The sequence below is a fragment of the Alligator sinensis genome, unplaced genomic scaffold (genome assembly GCF_000455745.1).
Source record: "Alligator sinensis unplaced genomic scaffold, ASM45574v1 scaffold1902_1, whole genome shotgun sequence".
Classification (NCBI taxonomy): domain Eukaryota; kingdom Metazoa; phylum Chordata; order Crocodylia; family Alligatoridae; genus Alligator; species Alligator sinensis.
Genome location: NW_005843416.1, coordinates 117,886 through 139,790, shown reverse-complemented (window position 1 = coordinate 139,790; position 21,905 = coordinate 117,886). Strand labels below are relative to the sequence as shown.

Sequence of the window (21,905 nt, the reverse complement as noted above, 5' to 3'; positions counted from 1 at the left end):
CCATGACCAGATGCTGGGTTTACTGAGCTTCTTCTGCTCCTATGACCCCATTCGCTGCTCCTATGGCCCAGGTGCTGTTGATTCAGTCATTAGCAGCCTGCCCTTTTGCAGCCCATGGCTCATGTCACACAGGCAGCTCATACCTGCTGGCCCTTTGCCCTCTCTGCAACCTGCCTCAGGCTACGCTCTCCCTTCCTAGTAACAGGGGAGAGGTTTCCTGTTACAAAAGCAAAGGGAGACCCCTGGCACTGCCCTGCTTGTCCCTTATGCCAACTGAAGAAGACCCTGGCACATGCCTATCATCAATGTGCCAGGCTGCAGTATGCCAGTGTGTCCTATGGTTCTGGTGCATAGGTTGTAGCCATGTTGGTCTAAGGACATTTGTGGGCAGAAGTGGGCAGAAGTGCAGCCAAAACCTTAGGCAGACAAGGTTCTTTGGGTAAATCCGGTATCTTTTATTAGACCGACTCAAATAGTTGGAAATAACTTCTTCTTTTCCTAAAAGCTTGCAAAGAAGAATTTTTTTCCAACTAGTTGAGTCGGTCTAAGAAAAGATATCAGATTTACCCAAAGAGCCTTATCTGCCTAAGGTTTTGGCTGCACTTCTGCCCACAACTTTTCTTTTGGTTACTCCCCATCCATGGCTCCACCAAGTCCAGGGACCTCCCAGTCAACCTTTGCCTGGCGCCGGCCATGTTTGCCATCTGTTAGACAAGGAAGGAGACCCTGGCTGAGGGGCACCTGGGGAGCTGTGAGGCTGTTTTCCTGTCTGTCTTCTGCACACACCTTTGGGCATTGTTTCATTGAGCGGCATCTACTGGTACCTTGAACTCATTTGAGAGGCAATGGGTTTTGGGTGGTGTCCTCCCTTGAGCTTTCATTATAAACATATGGCCCACGCTCCCATCCCTATTTTCTCATTTGTTGCCCCCCAGAGTCACTTGTTACGTGGTCCATGTCCAGGAACTGGGGGGGGGCTCATTGTTTCTGTGTGGGTCTAAGGTGACAATTAGGCCTGAAACTGCCTTGCAGGTAGGTGTCTGGTGGAGAAGAAAAAATCCAGGGGTCCCTCTATACCAGGCAGGGGGCTCTTCCTGTGAGTCCCTGCCATGAAAACAGCTTCCCAACGTGAGATTCAGAGCACCTACACCACAGAATTTCTGCTGGCGTGGTTAGGACGGCAGCTCTCCCATTGTAGACATGAGATGTGCCAAAAGAGGGAGGACGTAGCTGCACCGACTAGCTGGATGACATGGGCTGAAGCAAATGCACTCCTCTGTTTGCAAAGCCCTATCCATACCACGGTCTTTTCTGGAGCAGCTGTGTCTGCTGAGGAGTAGGAAGCTTGACATCCCTACCTGGCACTGCTAAGCTGGCAAATCTAGGTTGTGCAGAATAAGGTTCAGGGTTTTGGGGGCTGGAGGAGGAGGCTAAAGCGCAAGGGGCTGAGGGTGTCATCTTTGTGACTGCAGCTCCTGGAGGCCTTTGAGGACGTGGCCGTGTATTTCACCCAAAAGGAGTGGGCGCTGCTGGACGATGGAGACAAGGCGCTTTACCGGGACCAGATGCTGAGGAATTACCAAGCCCTCATTTCCCTGGGTAAAGCTCCGGTTCTTGCTTCTCCCCAGCACTCTGCAAGATGATAAATGTCCTGTTTTTCTCTGTTTTTCAACTGCCTTATCCTCGTGAACTTTTAGCTGGTTGTTTAAATCCACTCCCTTGCAATTGCACTGCCATTGCTTAGGCCTCTCATTTCATATTTTCATATCCTCCTTTCTATTGTCCAGCCACTTTTGCTTGCAGCTTTCTCTTGGTGTAACATCTAGAGCTTCAGCATTCGGCAGTTTTGTTGCAGGATGTTCTCACTTTATCCTCTCAGCGAGTCAATAGTATCTCCCATTCGTTGGGCATAAATATTTGCCAGCAACCATTTGGGGGGAATTCTTCCATCTTCTTCACTCTCTTTCCTATTCCGTCCCATCCAAACCCATTTCACAGCCCTAGCGTACACATTTCAGTACAGTCTAATCCCTTTTCTTTTAGTTACTGTCCAGCATAATGTAAGATATGATAGCATCTGCTGCTAGAAATCCTGTTTTTTTCCATTTCCTCATCTTCTCCTCTAGTGAGATTTGAACATGCAATGGACCCCAGGTTCTTCTAACATGGAGACACCCTTAAGTTTCTTTCTATGAGCATCTCCAGCATCTTTATCTTCACAGGCACAGATTCTAGCTTTCCTATCTTTACTTGAAGGTCTCTTTTCTTAAGCTCACTGCCACTCTATAAAGATTTCGCGTCCTTCTGCTAAACTGTCTCTGCATTTTGGAAAAGCATCTGCAAACTTCATATGACCCACAGTGCAGATCATACCGTTCTTCTCTAGGATCACCCATCACCGTGATAAAAAGAAGTGATCTGAGTGCAGAGCTGTAGTAAAAAAACAAATTTTCACTTCCAGAAGGGCTTTATTGCCGGTGCTTGTTTGGAAGTGTGTCAAGAATCTGCTCAAATGCTTTTTTTCTGAATCCAGGTATCCAGGTTGTAGATGTATTGGTCTAGAGGCAAAAGGAATCAGAACTCATGGTAGAGGTGATATCTCTTATTAGACCAACTCAATTTTTGCAAAAAAAAAAAAAAAAAAAAAATTACAGGGTTTTTAAATTTTGCAATTAAAGGTTTTTGGGGGTTTTTTGCAAAAATCGAGTTGGTCTAATAAAAGATATCACGTCTACCACGAGTTCTGATTCCTTTTTTTTTCTGAATCTCCAAAGTCCACATGTAGCCGTTTATTATTCTTTGCAATGTTCTTGAAAGGAGGATTTCTTGCACTCTTCCCTTTCTGAAGAGCAGACTGATTGTGGCTGGTTTTTATGGTCCGCTTGATTTGGGTGTAATAATTTCTCATTCATTTTCACTGAGTGGCTAGGTAACTTTGTTCCCATGTTACTGGAGCATTGGTAATTACTACCTTTCCCTTTGAACTAGAATTATATTATATTTAGTCAACATTCACTTCAAATGTTTTATGCTGTACGGATTTCTATACTAAGTACAGTAACCACCGTTTGCCTTCATCTCAATGCGAATGCTTTTGTAGAAGAGCCATTCTCTTGTACCCATCTCCTAATGCTTCCTAATCCATCTTCTAATGCTTCCACAAGCTGGCTATATTCCTAAAACTGATGTTTACCTATTTTTTTCAGTTTATTTACTATTCTCATGATTTCCTCTGTGCTGTCAGCTAGAATTTCATCTTCATTTACAATCTCAGTCAATGAAAATGTTCTCTGGGAGATCCTCCTTTCAATAAATTCTCAAATTATATTTTTCAGGCATGCAAGATTTGTTTTAGATCCTGTGTTAATCTCCTTTACCCATCACTAATAGCATTGGGTGCATGGTTATTCAAGTCCATTATGCATTGTGGATTTTAGGTAGGTTATCAATTTTTTTTTTTTATTTTCTCTATTTTTTTTTTCAGTTCTTCTACGAGTCATTCAGTGCTGCTTCTCTCTGCTACCTTTTTTAAATACCTCTTCTCTTTTCTGCACGCAGGATTTGATCCAAATCTACTTTTGTCACTCTATAAGTTATTGTTTCTTTCATAGAGTCGTAGAAAAGGGAAGGGATGGCCATGCAACCACATCTAGTTCAAGCCCCTGCTTGAGGCAGAATCCTCCTGCAAGTGAGTTATATAGCCTGTTGGCCTCTGCAGGCAAGGTTTTGCTCCCTCTGGAGCTCCTTACCTAGTTGTCTCAGGTAATTCAGTCCTTAGTCCACAAAAAAGCCAACAAATGAACAAAATGAATCCCTCCTTCCCTGTCCCAAGCACTCAAAGAAGGGTCCTTCTGGCTCTGCCTCTTTGTATAGTAGCTTGGCTTGCTTCCTCCTCTCTCTACTTACTCTTCTGGAAACTTTGTAAAGCATCTAAAGGGTCACTCACTTCCTTTGCAAATGGGTTTTCTCAACAGAAGTGATTGTTCCCTCTAAAGGGACAGACCCCAACCTGTTACACATTTCTCCCCTCCAAAGTGGAATCACTGACCCACTCTTCTATACCTAGTCCTCCTCCTTCCTTCAAGAAGAAGTCCTCATTGACTCATGCAGTTCCTGGCTGATGGCATATGTCAGAAGAGTAGGGCTGTAGTGGCAGGTACCAGTGCATCCGTTTGGGATTGTCTTATCGTATCGCATGTAACCATGTTAAGAGGGCATGGTCCGTATGAAGAGCTAAAGGGGTCTTGAGGAGGTAATATCAACCACATACTTTATCAATCCTTCTCAATTACTGAGTATTTTTGCTCTCAGAGATGGAGCTTTCTGCTCATGGACTGAACTGGGTATTCTTCATTCTCAAAGTCCTGAGAGAAGAGATCCAAGGCCTTGCTCCAAGGCATCTGTTTGGAGAACAAATCAGCAACTGAAATGCAGACCATGCAGCTCCAGGTTAGCATACAGTATTTTCTCTATGTCCCCAGAAACATCAGGACTTGCTGGAGACTACTTTGCTTCTCTGGGTGCTGTTTTGCACAGCGTATCTATTAGGAGGGCTGTAACTGCCAAGAGCTGTGGGATAAAGTTAGTGATTGCTTGCCAATCCCAAGAAGGTCTTAGCTGCCTTTGTGTCTTGGATATGGCAGACTCTACGAATGTCAGTGAGAGGCCTAATCTCCCCATTGCCTAGTGCACATCCCTAATATGTGGTTTTCCTACAGCTGAGCAGGCATTTTGTGGGATTCGCTATGGGACCTGCAGATATATATACACGCACACAACACAGATCAATAGCTATATCGATATAGATATATAGCTCTATAGATATCTATATCTATATATTTATGTATATATATCTATATCTATCTATATCTCTATACCTATATCTATATATATATCTATATCTATAGATAGATAGATAGATAGATATCAATGTTGGATTTGACACAAGGGTAGTAGCAGATGCCCCTTGCTCCTGAGTCCTATGAGTTGACAGTACTCAAAAATACCTTCAGATCTGCACCAGTTTGGGATCTTCCCCTTTGATCTCCATAATACCCCTGCCACATTTCAGTGTCTAATAGATAAGTTACTATGGCCATACCAGGAGTATGGGGTGATTTATCTTGAAGTTGTGGTGGTATTCACTGGTATATGGAAGGGACTTCTCCAATGGGTTAGGGCAATGCTACAGCAACTTTGGGCTGTAGCATTGCCCTATCCCATAGATAGATAGATACCACTATTATAATGCATTGACCCAGGGTATTGAGTAGGAATAAAATTTTAACTCTGCATTCATCTTACAGAATTCAATACAAAACCTGATCATCTTTCCCATTTTGGGAACCAACATGATCAGGCTGAACCATTCACTGATTGATTCCTCAGTCAACTCATATATAGGATGTGTTGCACGCCCTTCTTTACCATCTCCCACAGTCTTTTGGATAGTTGGGAGAACCCCTTTTGGATGGGAAATTCTGGTTTCAGGATCTCCCCTATACAGATGTTCATTATCATCAGTTTGTCATTGACTCTTTTTTATTTTCAAGACTTGTCATTGCAAACCTTCCTGAAGAACAACCCCATGTCCTTCTCTTTGCCTGGAATTACATCCATGAGCATATTCATGGTCTCTGTCTTCAAGTCAGGATCTTGAAAATATATAAAAGCTTTCTCTTTCTTGTTTCTAGTACATCAGAGCACACTTTCCCAGTTGCTTCTGTGAGTTTTATACCCTTTATATACTTCTGTGTGGTTGAGGCTTTATAGTTCATATGACTATCCTTCTGCTTAGGGCCATCACCTGTTGAAGGGTTTTGCTGGTAGTGCCTTCTTTTTCATCCTCAATGTACACCTTACATTTTCCTGTAACTTGCCATGCGAATGCTTGAGTTTGTTGGCTTGTTCCCCAAATCCCAACTGGGCACTAAATGGGCAATAACCACCCTTTGCACACTCCCCTAAACAGGATATCGAGGTCCCACACCAGCCTTGATCAACCGCATCCAACGAGGGGAGATGGAGCTCTGGGTCTGTGACAAGGACTATGGAGAAAAGTCGTCATTGGAAGGCCTTTTCCCAGGTAAGAGTTGATTATTCCCCTCCCCAACTCTTTGCTGAGACCCTCTTGGTTCCTAGGATGAGTGGATGAGCTTGAAACCCTCAGCCCTTCCCTGAGCTGTTGCCTCAAAGTCCTGGCCACAAACAGCTTGCCCTGATCTGTGTTGTACAAGCAGATGTGTGTTCCCACTTCCTGCAGTTCAGTTATTTGGAAAGAGGAAACTGTTCCCTTCTTCCCTAGCAAGGGCTTTTGCAGCACAAAATCCAACTTCAACTCTTTGGCAATGTCTGCAACATCTCCTCTCTTTATCCTGAGTCCCAGGCACCTTGGCAAGGAGCTGTGTCACAGCAGGGGTTGGGGGTCTGTCCAAAAGGAAGTCACAAAATGTTAGGGTCAAAGCCTAGCGTGTTGTCTCAGTTAGATGCACAAATCATGCATCTTTGGGACGCCGTGAGCTGGAATTTCCATGTTCTCCCAACATTGTAAGAATTCATACCCCAGCCGGAGCTGGCCATATATCTATAATACCCTCTGGCAGGTTTGAATTGCCCCATGGCATTTAGCTTGATCAGCAGACGCTCTGGGAGGGCTGTTAAAGACAGGGCTATAGAGAGATTGGCACTCTACTACCCATTGGTGCTGGTCCTATTCCTTAATTGCAGTAGGAACTGCCCTATGTAACAGGGTTTCACGGGGGAAGAAATGTAGTGTCCCATCAGTGTTAAGTGGCTATCCACAGTTGGAATTTACATTTTTTTTATGCTTAGGAGGATATAAGCACTTCATTGTTTCCAGCAAAATTGCCCACTTTCTGCTTCATTTTGCAGGGGGCACAAATATTACAAACTGAGCCCCAAGACCCAGAGTCAACTTGGACTTGCACCCCTTGTTCTCCCCAAGTAGCCAAGGCCCAGCCATGCTCTTGGGCACGTCTCAACACAAGGCAGTGTCAGTGCTCTCCCTTTGGCAGCTGGACAGGAACTAATTTCTGGGCTCTTTTCTCCACCCAGCAGGTGCTGGGATGCTGAGCAGAGCTGAGCAGCAGTCTCTTGAGGAAGGGCCTGCAAAACTGAACCTGATTCGAGCCAGAAACGAGCTACCTTCCCAAGAGGGGCAGAGAACACCTGCAGCCCGAATGATCCCTGTGCGTAGGGAAGGATTTGAGGGGCAGAGAGACCTGAAGACCCAGGAGGGAAGAGTTGACAGCGGGGCTGACTCGTATGAATGCGGAGAGAGCTTTGGGAGCAAACAGGAGCTCAGGGGGCATGGCATAGCACACAAGAAGGAGCACCTCTGCAATGAGGGATGGAAGAGGTACCGCCCTAAATACCGGGTCATCAGGCACCAGCGAGCACACGTGGGGGAGCACCCCCGCCTCTGCTCTGAGAGTAGGAAGAACTTTGTTTCTCTACAAGACTTGCGAGTCCACCAGCGCGTGCATACGGGAGAGAAGCCGTACCACTGCACCGAGTGCTGGCAGAGCTTCACCAGGTGGGATTACCTTCGAGCGCACCTGCGGGTACACACAGGGGAGAAGCCTTTCTTGTGCACCCAGTGTGGGAAGAGCTTCACTGAAAGCTCACTGCTTACAAAGCACCAGCGCATCCACGTGAGGGAGAAGCCCTTCTCCTGCACGCAGTGTGGGAAGAGATTCACCCACCGCTCAACGCTCAGAAATCACCTGCGGGTGCACACGGGGGAGAACCTCTACCACTGCCCCGAGTGCGAGAAGAGCTTCACCCGGTGGGATCACCTCCAAGCACACATGTGTGTGCACACGGGGGAGAAGCCATTCTCGTGCACCCAGTGTGGGAAGAGCTTCACCCAGAACTCAGCACTCACGCAGCACCAGCGTGTGCACACGGGGGAGAAGCCATTTTCTTGCAGCCAGTGTGGGAAGAGCTTTGCCAGGCGGTATTACCTCCACGTGCACATGCACGTGCACACAGAAGAGAAGCCCTATGACTGCGCTAAATACAGGAAGAGTTTCACCAAGCAGTATCACCTCCAGGGCCACCTGCACGTGCACCCGGGGGAGAAGTCATTCTCCTGCAGCCAGTGCGGGAAGAGCTTCACCCGAAACTCAACACTCACCAAGCACCTGCGCGTGCACACCGGGGAGAAGCCATTTTCTTGCACCCACTGTGGGAAGAGCTTCAGCAGGCAGGACCATCTCCAGAGCCACCTGCGCGTGCACACGGGGGAGAAGCCGTTCTCTTGCACCCAGTGCGGGAAAAGCTTCACCGAGAGATCTACCCTCACGCAGCATCTGCGCGTGCACACGGGGGAGAAGCCCTTCTCCTGCAAGGAATGTGGGAAGAGCTTCACCCGGAGCTCGACGCTCACCGCCCACCAGCGCGTGCACACGGGGGAAAAGCCGTACCGCTGTGCCCAGTGTGGGAAGTGTTTCCATACGAGCTCCACCCTGACCAAGCACCATCAAAGCCACAGGGACCAGGCACTTGCATTCAACAGGGACAGCTTCTGCCAGCTCCTGTCTCATCCTCCTTCTGCCGTGGAGAGCGGGGTCCTACACCTGTACTGGAATGCCCCCAGGTATCCCTCCTTCAACGAGGAGTGTCCCAATTGGCCTGTCATAGTACCTTGTTGTAGCAGCTGGGACAGAGAAGACAACAGGGTCAGGACTAAATGATGGAGAACAACTGGCAGAGGCGATAAAATCCAGGGGTCAAACCCCACCCCCCATAAAACAAAGTTCCCCTGAAAACTTGATTCATCTCATCCCAGGCTACCATGAGTACACACACCAAGGGGATCTCTCACTGTTTCTTCCTCTAGTATCTTAGGACATTATTATTTCGATCCGTTTTTCACCCGCCTAGTTTACTGCATCAAGTTTCACGTCAACCGAGCCGGTCTTTCCTGACTGGATCGTTTTGGATGAGACACTTATTACAGATAATAAAGGGAATATCCGTGCATTAATTCTCCTAAGTCATTCATTACTTTTCTTGTTACCTTCCAGGATAGACTTGGCCATGGAGGTAACCTTACTTTGGGGTGGAGTTCAGGAATTAACCCATTCTTACTCTTTTATTGGAGACCTAGCCTCTGGCTCAGAAAATGGGAACCCAAGCACAGGGTCCCTCCTCCTTCCTAGATTCAACTTAAACTGGATGCAGTTCTGCAGAGAGGCCCTTCTCCCATGCCCCAGCCTTTCCCCAGTCTCCTCAACACCTCTGCCACTCAGCCCTATCTGTAGGCTCAGGTCAAACGTGGTGGCTTCTTAACCTGGCAAGGGAAATCCCATGTATCTGTGTCCAAGAAGGCAGTTTTCCTAAACCGCTTCGCAGGAGAACTGCTCTTCTGGCGTGGTTCAGTACCCGGCTTTAAGCCCAATTTATAGAAATGAGAGTCTCCTCCTTTGCTTGCTCTGAGAGTCTTATGGCTGAGGGCAAGCAAAACTCGGGGGCATCCGAACCCCAAGCCTCCGGGCTTGGGCCTGCAAGTAGGATGCCCGCCAAAGGTTATGGAAACAGCTGAAGCCCCGGGTGCAGGCGGAGGATGTTTGCCAGGAGTATGGCCACGTACAGTTCTGGACTCTTGCATAGGGAATTAATTTGAGCTAATTTGGCCTCGGATACAAAAAAATAGATCAATCTGTAGGTTCTAGCTAGGATGAGACCCATGCCACCTGGGTGTGTGAGACCAAGCCCGTGGCTCACAGCACTTTGCTGTCTCCATGGCCCCGCCAGTGATCTCCAGCTGGCTCTGCTCCTCTGGGGACTTTTCCCTCCGTAAAGGCAAAAGTGCAAGCCTCAGGGAAGTGCAATGAGGCAGGCCATGTCCCCAGTGCCAGCTGGCAGGGTCTGGTCAGCTGAAACAGTGCAAGAAGTGCCCTGGGGTCAGGGCAGCCAGATCTTTCCAGAGTCCAAGTCAGCATGGGTGTCAGGATCAAGACCACCCTTGTCCTCTGGGTCGCAGCTGTCCATTCCAGCTCCTAGCTTTGCTCTGCCCTGGATTAAAATTGACCCATCCCATCCCAGGGTTGAAAAGCTTACAAACCACGCGGGGAAACTGAGGCACGCACAGAATTCGGTTCTGCCGTATACTCTGAGGTGCAGGGGCCGGTACATAGTGCGCCGGGCCAGAGGGTGATGACGAGGTGCTGCATGGAGGAGACATCCCTTTGTAATGTGGGAGCTGATACATGCTGAGGACAGGGCAGTGATGGGCAAGGACAGGGTGAGTGCCTTGACCCTCTGCAGAATTTATTTGTTCCCTTTCCCCCCTGTAATAAACCCTGTTCAGTTGAATGTTGCTTGTGATTAAGGAAGTTTCGTCACAGTAGGACACCCAGTGAAAATTTACTTTCCCAGGTGTCTACATGGGGATTAAGCCACATTTGGAAAGTTAGTGTTAAACACTTACACTTGAACATAACCCTTGGCACTTCCATCCAGTGCCTGGCAGAAGGGTTACATGTCAAATAGGGAGTAGCATGCAGTGCATAAGGTTTCAACTCCATCTAAAGTTTTGTCTACAAGACAGTGGCCATGTCTACATGCATTGGCAATGCATAGGGGGTGAATGCGGGTGCACATTCACCCCCTGAGCTTGGCGGTGCACCGATGTTGCTGGTGGTCACTGCTTGCCACCCCCTTGCCTCTCCGCTGACACTGCTGGCGACATGTGTGGGCAGTCTCCAATCGCCGCTAGCTGCCGCTGACACTACTGGCAACATCTGCAGGTGGTCCCTGGCCGCCGGTTGGTGCTCATCACCTCGCCCTGTCCGTGCCACTGAGCTGCCTGCGGGAGCTCCCTGCTCACCACCGCCATGCCCCTGCTGCCAATGTTGCTGCCACTGCCTGCAGGCGGCCACTGTGCCCCCCCAGCCCCCAGGGGCACACAGCATTCGTGTCTACATGTTCATTAATGCACCTTAGATACTGCACATTTAGTTTAGTACTTGCTAAATAAAGTGCTAACTGAATGTACAGTAAATAGGGTTACTGCACAGTAGTGCTGGTGCAGTTATTTTGTGACGCTTACTGCACATTAGCCTAATAGCACTGTGCAGTAGGCTATTAGCATGGTTTGTAACCCTCACACTCCTGTGCAGTGTTACTAAGCTAATGCACAGTAAACCTCTCATGTAGATGCAGCCAGTTACAGCACTTTAGTTACACTGGGATACATAGTACCTAAAGCGGACACAATAGTGTAAAAGTGATATTGTAGCTATGGTAGTCCAGAAATTCTGTGAGGGGCAAGGATTTTGTAGGGTGATATCTTTTATTGGACCAACTATGTAGTTGGAATAAAGCTAGAAAAAACTTTTAGACTTTCTTCCTTGTGTTTCTGATGATAGGAAGTCAGGCACACGTGAAGCACAGCATAGGGGCTGAGAGAAATTCTCAGGTGTACCAGACACACCACTAGCAAAAGAAAAGCAGCGGATTGACTTGAGGAGTAAGGCCTAGCAAAAGGGGGAAATGGGGCTCAGTCTTATCTTCCTTGTGTAGAAAGAATTCAGGCGTTGGATAAATTATAATGGGCCGTAAATCCAATATTAGTGTTTAGTCCTTTATGGGAGGTGATAATAGTAATGACACCGGGGATCTGCTGGAAAATTAAGCATTTCTTGCCAAAGCAAGGCTCTCTTCCACTTGGTGCCTATGTGGAAGTGGAGAGTTTGCTTCTAATACTGAGTTGTGCAAGGTTGGGGGACTGTTTGAAAGCCAGGAGCAGAGGGGCTGGGAATATTTCTCTCAAGGTCTGATATGTGTCCAGCATAGGCTGTAGTTGTTTGATGGTTTTTCTGCTTGGTTCCAGTGTGACCACTGGGAGTGTGGGCATGCATCCATTTAAAGTTGTTTTATGCACATACAGTCACTGTGCTGCTGTATGAAAATGGGATAGATCGATTTTTATTAGTCATCTTCGCCCGGATAGTCACACTGACTGTAGTGTCACCCAATACTAGTGCAGTAATACTAGCACAAGTTGTAAGTGTAATCTAGGCCCAAGTCAAACTGTTTAGCAGAAACTGCCCGTTTCCACACCGCATTGCTGAGGCATATTTGTTCATTGCTCAAATTCAGCTGAGAGTTGACACCAACATTTGTTCACATCAGGGACGCTTGTAAACTCTGCGATGACTATTGGGTCGAGTCACATTTTTTCTCAAGCTCCTTGCTGGGCGATCTGAATCGCATGCTGTTCATTTTGCTTCTTGCCTGTATGCCTCCACAAGCTACTGTGTCTTATAGAGCCATAGAAAATGAGGGTGGGAAGGGATCTCAGGGGCTCACATCTAGTCCAACCCACTACTCAAAGCAGAGCCATCACCAGCTCTCTCACCCTAGCCAATATTTTATCTAGCCATGATTTAAAGCTCCAAGGATAGAGATCCCACATCCTCTCTGGGTAACCTGTTCCAGTTCTTTACTGTCCTCCTATCGAGAGAATTGCTCCTAAGATCTAGCCTAAACTTCCCTTGCTGCAACTTGAGACCACTACTCCTTGTTTAGTCATCTGTCACCACTAAGAATAGTCCCGCTCCATCCTCTATTAGCTCTATTAAATAATAGAGACACAAGGGGAGCATCTACATGTGCCATCAGGGGGCAGCAATACACTGCAGAGCTCATTGCTTTGCAATATGTTGCTGTCTGGAAGCTCCCTGGCATGCATCTGCACATGCGCCCATACTAGAGCTCGTTAAGCCGGGTCACAGCAGCCCCAGCTAGCAGGGGGCCATGGCATGATCAGCCTGCCAGCTGCTCCAGCAGGGCTCAGTATACTGCAGAGGGGCTGGCTGAGGCATGAGGGTGCGTCAGTGTGGGGCTGGACAGCTTGCAGCCCCTGCACTGAAGCTGCCTTGTGCCCCCACCAGCTGGTCAGCATCTGCACATGTGGCACTGCACATAAAAACCCCCTCCTCAGCAGGGTAGGACTTGTATTTGCCTGCACCCTAATAGGGGCACATGTGTAGACACTAAGACACGTACTGTGCGGTTCATTAGCCAACTGCACGGCATAGACATGCCCAAGTAGAACAAAACTGAGAGATGGAAGTGCTTGATCCTTCCCTTTTCTCCTGGTTTTTTTGTTGTTTTTGGCAGGATAAAACATCATCTCTGATTTATTTTGAACAACAAGGTGCAGCAGGAGTGTACCTAAGGGGACCAGCTGCAGACTGAACCCCACAGGCACCTGCCAGAGTCATCCTGCCCCTGGCAATGGTGAGGTTAAAGGATCTTTTTGCTCCCCATACCAGGCACTCCTAACACCTGCTACCTGAGAGGTAGGAAGCTAGGATGAACTTTTACAATCTCTGCTCTTTTCGATGCCTGATGAAGGGTGCGTGTGCCCGGAAGCTTGCAGATACATACAGTGATTTGCTTGCAAATGTCGAGTTGGTCAAATAAAAGCTATCACTCGTTCCATGAGTTTTGATTCCATTTGCAAGGAAGTAGGCAGCTGAGCAGGAGTCAGCTGCAGAGTAAGCAAGCGGCCAGGGAAAATATACAGCGCTAAAAAAATCAGCAGGGGAGAAGATAGGGGCTGTAATGCATAGTTTAAACTGCAGCACCTGGAGGCAGGCCTAGTACTGGGCTAATAAGACACACCTGGCAAAGGAGAAGGACACTTGATCGAAAGTGGTGAAGCCCAGCCTACTAAAAGCTTCATCCTGCAACCAAAGAGGTCAGTCTGGGTCTGATTCCTGTTGGCTTTCTCTCAGCTTTTTGTAGGCTAAGAGCACCTAGAGCTAGTAGTTGAGGGTGGAGACTTTTCAATGCACTGTAGGCAGGCACCCCTATGCAAGTCTTCTCCATCCCCCCAATGGGAGGATCTCGCCTACAAGTTTTATTTTACAGAACTGGGGGATTTGCTGCTTTTGCCTTTTAGCTAAGGCCAAGCAAGACTCTGGGCTTGAGGCTTGCACGTAGGATGCCTACCGTGGTTTGGGGAGTATCCGAAGCCCCAGTCTGAAGAGTCTGGGAGGTAAGATGCTTGCCAGTGGCGACACCGTGCAAACCCGAGTGATTTGAGTTCTTGTCAGAGGATGGGATTTAGAATGGATTTGAGTAATTTGGCCTGAGACATGACATTTAAAAAAAAAAAAAAAAAAAGAGCAAAAAAACAAGCCCCTGAGGGGCTGAGTGATGCACTGGGGCAAAGGGACCACCTTTTGCTTTCCTTGGCAAGGCCTCAGCTGGAGTATTGTGCCCACTTCTGGGGACCGTGCTTCAGGAAGGGTATGGAGAAACTTGACCAAGTCCAAGGGAGGGCTACGTGCATGGTTAGAGGTACGGAGAACAGGCCATACAATGAGAGGCTGAGAGACTTGGGTCCATTCATCCTGGAGAAGAGAAGACTCGCAGAGGATTTGGTGGCAGCCTGGCAATATTTAAAGGGTGCATAGCAGGGACTGGGAGACTGTCTATTCACCAGGGCTCCCCAGGGGAAGACCAGGACTACCGGTCATAAATTGCTAGAAGACCACTTTAGATTAGACATAAGGAGAAACTTCTTTACAACTCGAGTGTCCAGGGTCTGGAATAGATTCCCCCCCAGAAGTGGCACAGTCACCTACTCTGGATATCTTCAAAAAACACCTGGACGCTCACCTTGCAGAATCAGGAAGGGCATTCAGCACTTGTTGGCCCTTCTCTATTTTTACCATCAAGCAAAGCAGCAAGATAAGATAAGACCCTGCTGCCTTCCCACACTAAGGTTAACCTCTCTTACTCTGCAGCCCAGATCCTTAGGGGGATGGGAAGGTTTCCCTTGGACTGGGGAACTCGCCTGGGGATGCTCAGGTCCCATTTCAGGTGTCTGGGGGTATTTGGATAGGTCTCGAGGTAGAAAAGGAAGTCGTCTAGTCCGGTATTTCTCAACCTGTGGGCCGTGACCCAAAAGTGGAAAGGGCCACAAACAAACTTTAAAAATGAATTCCCCTTTAAAGGGGAAAAATAGGGGAAAGCGTGGTTTTTCCTTTGCAGGCTGACAGAATTGCAACTTGCAATGGGCTGCTTGGGACCCCCTTATCCCCCACCACGCACACCCTGCGCGGGCTGTGGGTCAGGAGTGAGGAGCACGGGGGCAGGACCGGCCATCCGTGTTGACAAATGGGTCCTGGTCCCCGGTTGCGAACTCTCATGACTTTTGGCATTGTTCTTAAAGTCTGCACTTCAGGGACGTGAAAAAAAAACATAGACTTCAGGAATGGGACTTAGCCCTTTCTTATGTCTATATGCACACACATGCATATAAGGAAGAGCCAAGTTTTTCACATTCCTGAAGTGTCGGCTTTAAGAACAGCACCAAAAAATCCTGCGAGTTGGCAATCCTGTGGTCCACAAAAGGTGGAGCACCACTGGTCTAGTCCAACCCCCTTGCTCGAAGAAGGACCAGCCCCAACTAGACTCCCAGGGGCTGGGATGGGGAGGGCTGCCCAGGCCCTCCTGGAAGCCGGACGTGGGGCTGAAGCTATGTGCAAAGAGAGAGAAGAGGTTTCCAGTGCCCGCCTCCACTTCTCTCCCCTCCTCCCTGGGCTCTGAGCCGCTCCCAGCCCCTGCTGCAGCTCCGGGGCCAGGGAGGACGTCGCTGCGGAGGGCTGGTGAGTACGGTGAAGGAGGAGGGGGGCTGTGTCCAGGGAGGCAGAAGCTTGCTGCCTGCGGAGAGCAACCCCAGGCCCTGCAGGTGGGAGGCAACTCGGGCTGGGGCATGAGACAACCCCAGGCAGCACTGAGGGACAGGAGCGGTCTGTGCCCTTCATCCCAGCAGGATGCTCCTCACCTGGGAGAATGGGGCAGATTAGCCTCCCCGGTGCCCACCCAACCCAGCCTGTGCCAGGGCAGAGCCGGGCTGGGCAGGCAGGTCACTGCAGTTGCCCAAAAGCAGGAGGAAAAGCCCAGGTGGGAACAGTAGGCATTCAAGCCTCTTTGGGTAAATGCGGTATCTTTGATTAGAACGACTACATAGTTGGAAAAATTGTTCTTTGCAAGTTTTGGGGCACAGACAGCCCTCTTTGGGCACGGCATCCCAGAGGACAGTGCATTCAGCCCTTTCCCAGCCCCAGCTGGATAATGGAAGAATACCCAGGGCACAAGCTGGCCAAGTGAGCCTGGCAAACATCCCTGATCCCACACCCTCTTTGCCTCTAAAAGGCACACCCCCCCCACCACCACCACCCTTGTGTGGTGTAGAGCCCTTAGAGAGGGGCAATTTGCAAAACTGGGCTGATCTAGTTGGGGATTGTCCTGCTTTGAGCAAGGGGTTGGACTAGATGTGACCTCCTGAGGTCCCTTCCAACCCTCGTTTTCTATGATTTTTATGAGAAGAGACTGGCTAGGGAAATCCTTGCTTGGAGCAGCTGGCCGGACCTGCAGAAGCAAAGATGGCTGGTGCAGGAGGCGGGGGGAGCAGAGCAGGGCGAGACAAAGAACCCTTTGACCTGGGAGGATTTTTGCTGAGCGCTGAAATCCTCCTCGGTGGCAAGGTTTTCGGAGGCTCTAAAAGGAGAGAAGGAAGCAGGGGTGGGGTTTAAACCGGGAGATAAAGATGGAAGCAAACCTGCGGTGGGCAGGAAATCAAAAATAAGTGCGGATGAAGGGAGGTGGGGAAGAGAAAGGGCCTTGCAAAAGATTTAAAGCAGATGCTGCACTCCCTGCGACAGCTGGGAACAAAGGATCCACACATGGAGCACACAGGCTTCTCTGTGCTTCCCCCAGCGTGCAACGCCCGACGAGAGGACGGGATGATCCATAGAGTCATGGAAGTGTAGAAAACAAGGGCTGGAAGGGAGCTCAGGAGGTCACATCCAGTCCAACCCCTGCTCCAAGCAGGACCAGCCCCAACTCCATCATCCCGGCCAAGGCTTTGTCAAGCTGGGTTTTAAACACCTCCAAGGATGGAGAGTCCACCACCTCTCTGGGTCGCCTGTTCCAATGCTTTACTGCCCTCCTAGTGAGAGTTTTTCTTAATATCCAACCTCAACTTCCCTTGCTGCAACTGGAGCCCATTGCTCCTTGTCCTGTCATCTGCCCCCACTGAGATCAGTCCAGCTCCATCCTCTTTGCAACCCCTTTTTAGGTAGCTGAAGGCTGCTATTCAATCCCACCTCAGTCTTCCCTTCTGCAGACTAAATAAACCCAGTTGCCTCCACCTCTCCTCGTAAGACATGTGCCCCAGTCCCTGAACCGTGTTCACTGCTCTCCACTGGACTCTCTTGAATTTGTTATAGCAAGGAGCCCGGTTTGCATGCACGCATGCTGGATTCTGCATTTGGCTAGAGAGACTTCTCATCCTACTCCGGGACTTTTCAAGTACAAAGGCATTCAGGAAAGAAAGGGGTTACTCACCAAACCTCACAGCACTAAATAGAAGATACAGATGGGGCTCTCCTTTTAAACCCATCTTTCCACATCAAGGGCAGCAATGCATTATCAAGGAGAGACCGTAGATCTTACGATACTCGAAAATTGGAACTTAATGGAAATTGTTCTTTGGAAAATAAATGGAGATTGCTGCCGAGACTGCAGAAGTCAGGGGTACTTGTGCAGGACAGGAGGGAGAGGGGAAAGCCTTCCCCTCTTTCACATGCATGGGATTTGCCTCTAGGGTTTTTCTCTGCTGCTTTTGTGGTCTAGGCTCTCCATCATAGACCTTTCTCCCCCACCACCACTCCTAATATCAGGAGTGTCTTGTTGCAAACAAGTCATCTCGCTCTCAGTCACAATACGTCTCCAGGAAGGGAAAATACCCATCAGGATTCAGTCCCAGAGCTCTCCAACAACACAAAGAGTGTTGTCCAGAAACCACTTGGCCTAAGACAGTAGGTGGGAGGTGATCAAAACATGTTGAGTATGCCTTGTGCAGAATTGTGAAACGTGCCTTTTTTAGTTTTTGGAGGCTCCTCTGACGAGTTCATGACGCAAGCGGCCCCAAGAGACGCCTAAGGCTAAGTAGCCTAATAACACGGTGCAGTAGCAAGCTAGGCAAAAACCGTGCGGATACACTACTGTGCAGTAGTAGTAGGCCACGGCGCAGTAAGCATCATTAAAACCATGCACCGGCGCTACTACGCAGGAACTGTAGTTACTGCGCGTTTAGTTAGTACTTCATTAAGCAAGTACGAAACTAAATGTGCAGTAACTACTGCTCATTAATGAATGTGTAGACACACCCACTGAAGGGTTGGGGGAGGAATCTGTTTTGGCAACAAAAAATAATGCTTTTGATTTTCCAATGAAAACGTAATTGTTTCCAGAAACTGTAACCCACAATATTTCAGTGACAAATTGAGAAACAACTATTTTAATGGGGGAAAAAATGTGGGAGTTTTTTCTTGCTTAAGGGTAGACGGTGCAAGGCTAAGACCTTACGGGCTCCGGTGCAATTAGGGGGCTCTGGGCTGCGTCCTGTCCCAGGCAGAGTCAGAGCAGCAGGTACCCTGAAGAGGAGGGATGGACTGGGGTTGAGGAAGGGGCTGTGTGTCTGTGGGGTGAGGAACCAGTGGGTCACTGAGAAAAAGATTACTTAAGAGAGGAGTTTCCACACCTTTCATGTAAGTTTATTTAGCGGGTAGCCCACATCCTTCTATTAAGAAACGTGCTAGTTGCCTTGCAAGTAAAGCTTGCTTAATATCCCAGTGATCAGACAGTTCAGGGTCTTGTGGGAAGCTCAGGGGTGCAGCCCAGCAGTCCTCTTGCTCCCAAACTTTTAAATACTTTTTTGGTACTTGTCATTATTTCTACTATTATTATTTTCTACTACTGGCTATTTACATAAATTGATTTTTTTTTAGGGTATTTTACTAAAACTTACTTGCATAAGTACATGCCTCCTGGCACACCTGTGTCACACTTTCTCTCCTTCTGCACATCTTCCTATTGTCTTTGCCAACATTTATGCTTCGACAAAACTTTCAGCTTCTGCTCAGCTTTAACTAGATATCCTTTTAGCAAGTTGGCCTCCCATGGTACACCTCCCAGGAGAGGATGCTGGCAGGTGTGGATGGCTCCATGGAGGGGTGTTGTGGGAGCCGTTCCACTCCCCACAAACTGTGGCAGCAGTGGGCACACCATGAAACTGGGGCAATAGGTTGTGGTCCTGGCTCTTCCATCACGTGATATGTTTAAGTTTCATTATCTCCTTTCCCATAGGTGCCGCAGGAGACGAGACTGCTAAGAGCCTCCGTGTGTCAGAGCCGGGGTGGGGTTTCCACTGGCAGAGACGATGGCTGCCAAGCGTGGGATGGCACCAGTTCCAGACCCCACCTGTCCAGCCCTCACATCAGCCCCAGTAACCCTACATCTGGCTCCAGGGAACAACCCCTCTATCCCAGAGAAGCGGCGTCAGCACTTCAGGGGCTTCTGCTACCAGGATGCCAAAGGGCCACGCGAAGTTTGCAGCCGCCTGCGGGAGCTGTGCCGGGGCTGGCTGGAGCCCCAGCGCCGCAGCAAGGAGCAGATGCTGGAGCTGGTGGTGCTGGAGCAGTTCCTGGCCGTCCTGCCCCGGGAGATGCAGAGCTGGGTGTGGGAACATGGTGTGGAGACGTGCGCCAAAGCAGTGGCCCTGGCTGAGCAGTTTCAGCTGGGGCAGATGGAGGATGAGAAGCTCCAGGTGAGAGCGTTTCACCCTGATCATCAATGCTTCCCTCCCCATCTCTCTGTGTGTCTGGGGGATGCTCCTGGCACCGCGGTAATATGTCTCGTCCCCAGGTAATAGTGGGTGTGAAGGTCCAAGAAGTGTCCTCGGACAAGAAGGCACCCACAGAGGCATTATGGGAGCCTCTTGATTCCTGGCTGGAGGAGATGCGGCCCCATCCTGCAAACGTGCCCCAGGAGGAGGAAGGATGGGGTGAAACGCCAGGACCTCAGGACGAGCTACCTCACGTCCCCAAAGTGAAGGCCCCTGTCTACCGGGAATCAGGTAATGGACCCTTTTGGGTCCAACCCCGCTTCCTCTCTCCCCCCACACCCTTCCAGTCCAAACCTGCTACAGCAGAGGGTTTCCTCAGCTGGCCGCCCACTTTTAAAATGCTCTACCCAATTATTTATTTTTAATTTTTTTTTTTTGCTTCTGTGGAGGTGGGTGGAAGGAGCCGCCACACCAGAGGCTGCAGGAGATGGTGGCACTGGTGGAGGGGCTCCCATTTTAACCCATCTGCCCCAGCCCCCAGCTGCCTGGCCAGCTGAGGAAACTGCATGTGCAGTTGGGAAAAAGCATTGCAGACAGACAGACAGACAAAGCCTTTTATTAAATTAGAAGTTATAACTGAGTGGCTGAGGTGAGATGAGGCTCTGATCTCTCCTAGTGGGCAGCCTATAGTTTGAGGGGCTTGAACTTTTTCACTGCATGTGTGCAGCACCCAGCAGAAAGATCCTTTATGTTGCTTGGGCCTCGTAGTTTCCCCAATGCAAAAATCAATGATTGCGTTCCACTTGCCCCTCTCTCATGCCTGCTGTGAGCTCTGTGCCCACTAAGGGGCTGCTATAGGTGCCCAGGAAATGGGTTTCCCCCAGTGATATTTGACTGCTTAATGTATAAGTTACTTGTGCGGCACATTGCCCAACACAGAGGAAACCTGTCTCATCGGCAGATGAAAGTTGCTTGGGTGTGTGCCCCAGACAAAAGTCTTCCCCGGGAGCAGGTAAGGAGCAAGTGGCTGTGTCATTTCCAGCAACAGAAAACTCTCTTTTGCCTGAACGTTTTGATGGAATCAGTGCTCCAGGAGATCAGCTTTTCCTGTTTCACCGGTGTCCCCCTAAAAGCCCTGGTGCACACCCTGGTGCAAACTGACTCAGGGTTTCCCTTAAATTTTGGAACCTGGGAGCAGTTTTGTCCCCAGCGTGTCCTGGCTCAGGAAGCAATGTCCTTGCAGGCTCTGCCATGGTGTGATCGACCACTTGGAGCATGGACAGAGTCACTGGGACTCGTCTGCACCCTCCTGGCTGTGGAGGTCTGTTAGTAAGAGCTGTGGATCTTTGCCTCTTCGTTCTCCCTCTGCTCCCACATACTGAGACTTGCAGCTGCCTTAGGGACAGGCCAGTGCAGGGGAAGAGCAGGGATTTCCCTGTGCCAGCAGCAGTGAATCTAACCTGTGGATCCTTTTCCCCATCCAGCAGGTGCAGGGACCTTCAGCAACACTGAAGAGCAGCCTCCTGAGAGGGGACCTGCAAACCCAGAGCTTCAGAGGACTTCCCCAAGGAGACTAGGGGAGAGGGGCTCCCTAATAGGTGAGCCAGAACAAGTGCAGAAGGGACAGGACAGACCTCCAAAGAAGAGAGAGAGTATACAGGTGAGCAAGGCACCATCTCCACGTTGGGTGTGGGAGTGCAACGGGCAGAGCCCATGAGGAGGCAGGAGAACTGGGGAGAGAAGTGGGGAAGCTGAAAGACTTTGAGGACTGTTAAATATATTGGAAGCCATATGTGACCATGGCAGTGCCACTTGCATGTAACTAGAGAGAGTCCCCAAATCTGAAATAGTGTGTAAGGATAAAGCTAGCCAGTTGCTGTTTCACTTTCTTGTGGTTTGTGCATACTAATCCCCGTCCCTTTGTACCAGTGTCCGATGAAAATAAAGGACATTCCCAGAGCTGGCGCTATCTGTATGAGTCCCCTCCATGCCCATAGTTGTGACTTCTGCCCAAGGGAATCCAGACACTTGTGATCCCAGGAGCTGTAATGTTATAGTCTTTGTAAGCTGAGTTTGAAAACCGCAGTTCCCTCTTTCTCCTGTTTCCAAACTCATTTTGCACTGAGTTCAGCCTGCCCCAGACTAACCCAGGCTATTGAGAATCCACATTCCCCCTTCCTGCCTCTGCTTTTTCCCCTGCCTTTCATTTCCATTCATGAGCCACACA

General features: G+C 49.2%; 1 protein-coding gene across 1 annotated transcript in view; it reads left to right on the top strand.

Moving 5' to 3' along the window:
• The window catches only part of LOC102370286, a 35,597-nt gene that overhangs the window by 6,590 nt on the left and 7,102 nt on the right, over positions 1 to 21,905 (top strand). The window contains 6 exon segments of the mRNA XM_025195161.1: positions 1,473 to 1,599; positions 5,972 to 6,085; positions 7,075 to 8,712; positions 19,227 to 19,660; positions 19,759 to 19,969; positions 21,163 to 21,338. Coding sequence (XP_025050946.1) covers positions 1,473 to 1,599; positions 5,972 to 6,085; positions 7,075 to 8,712; positions 19,227 to 19,660; positions 19,759 to 19,969; positions 21,163 to 21,338 — 2,700 coding nt within the window.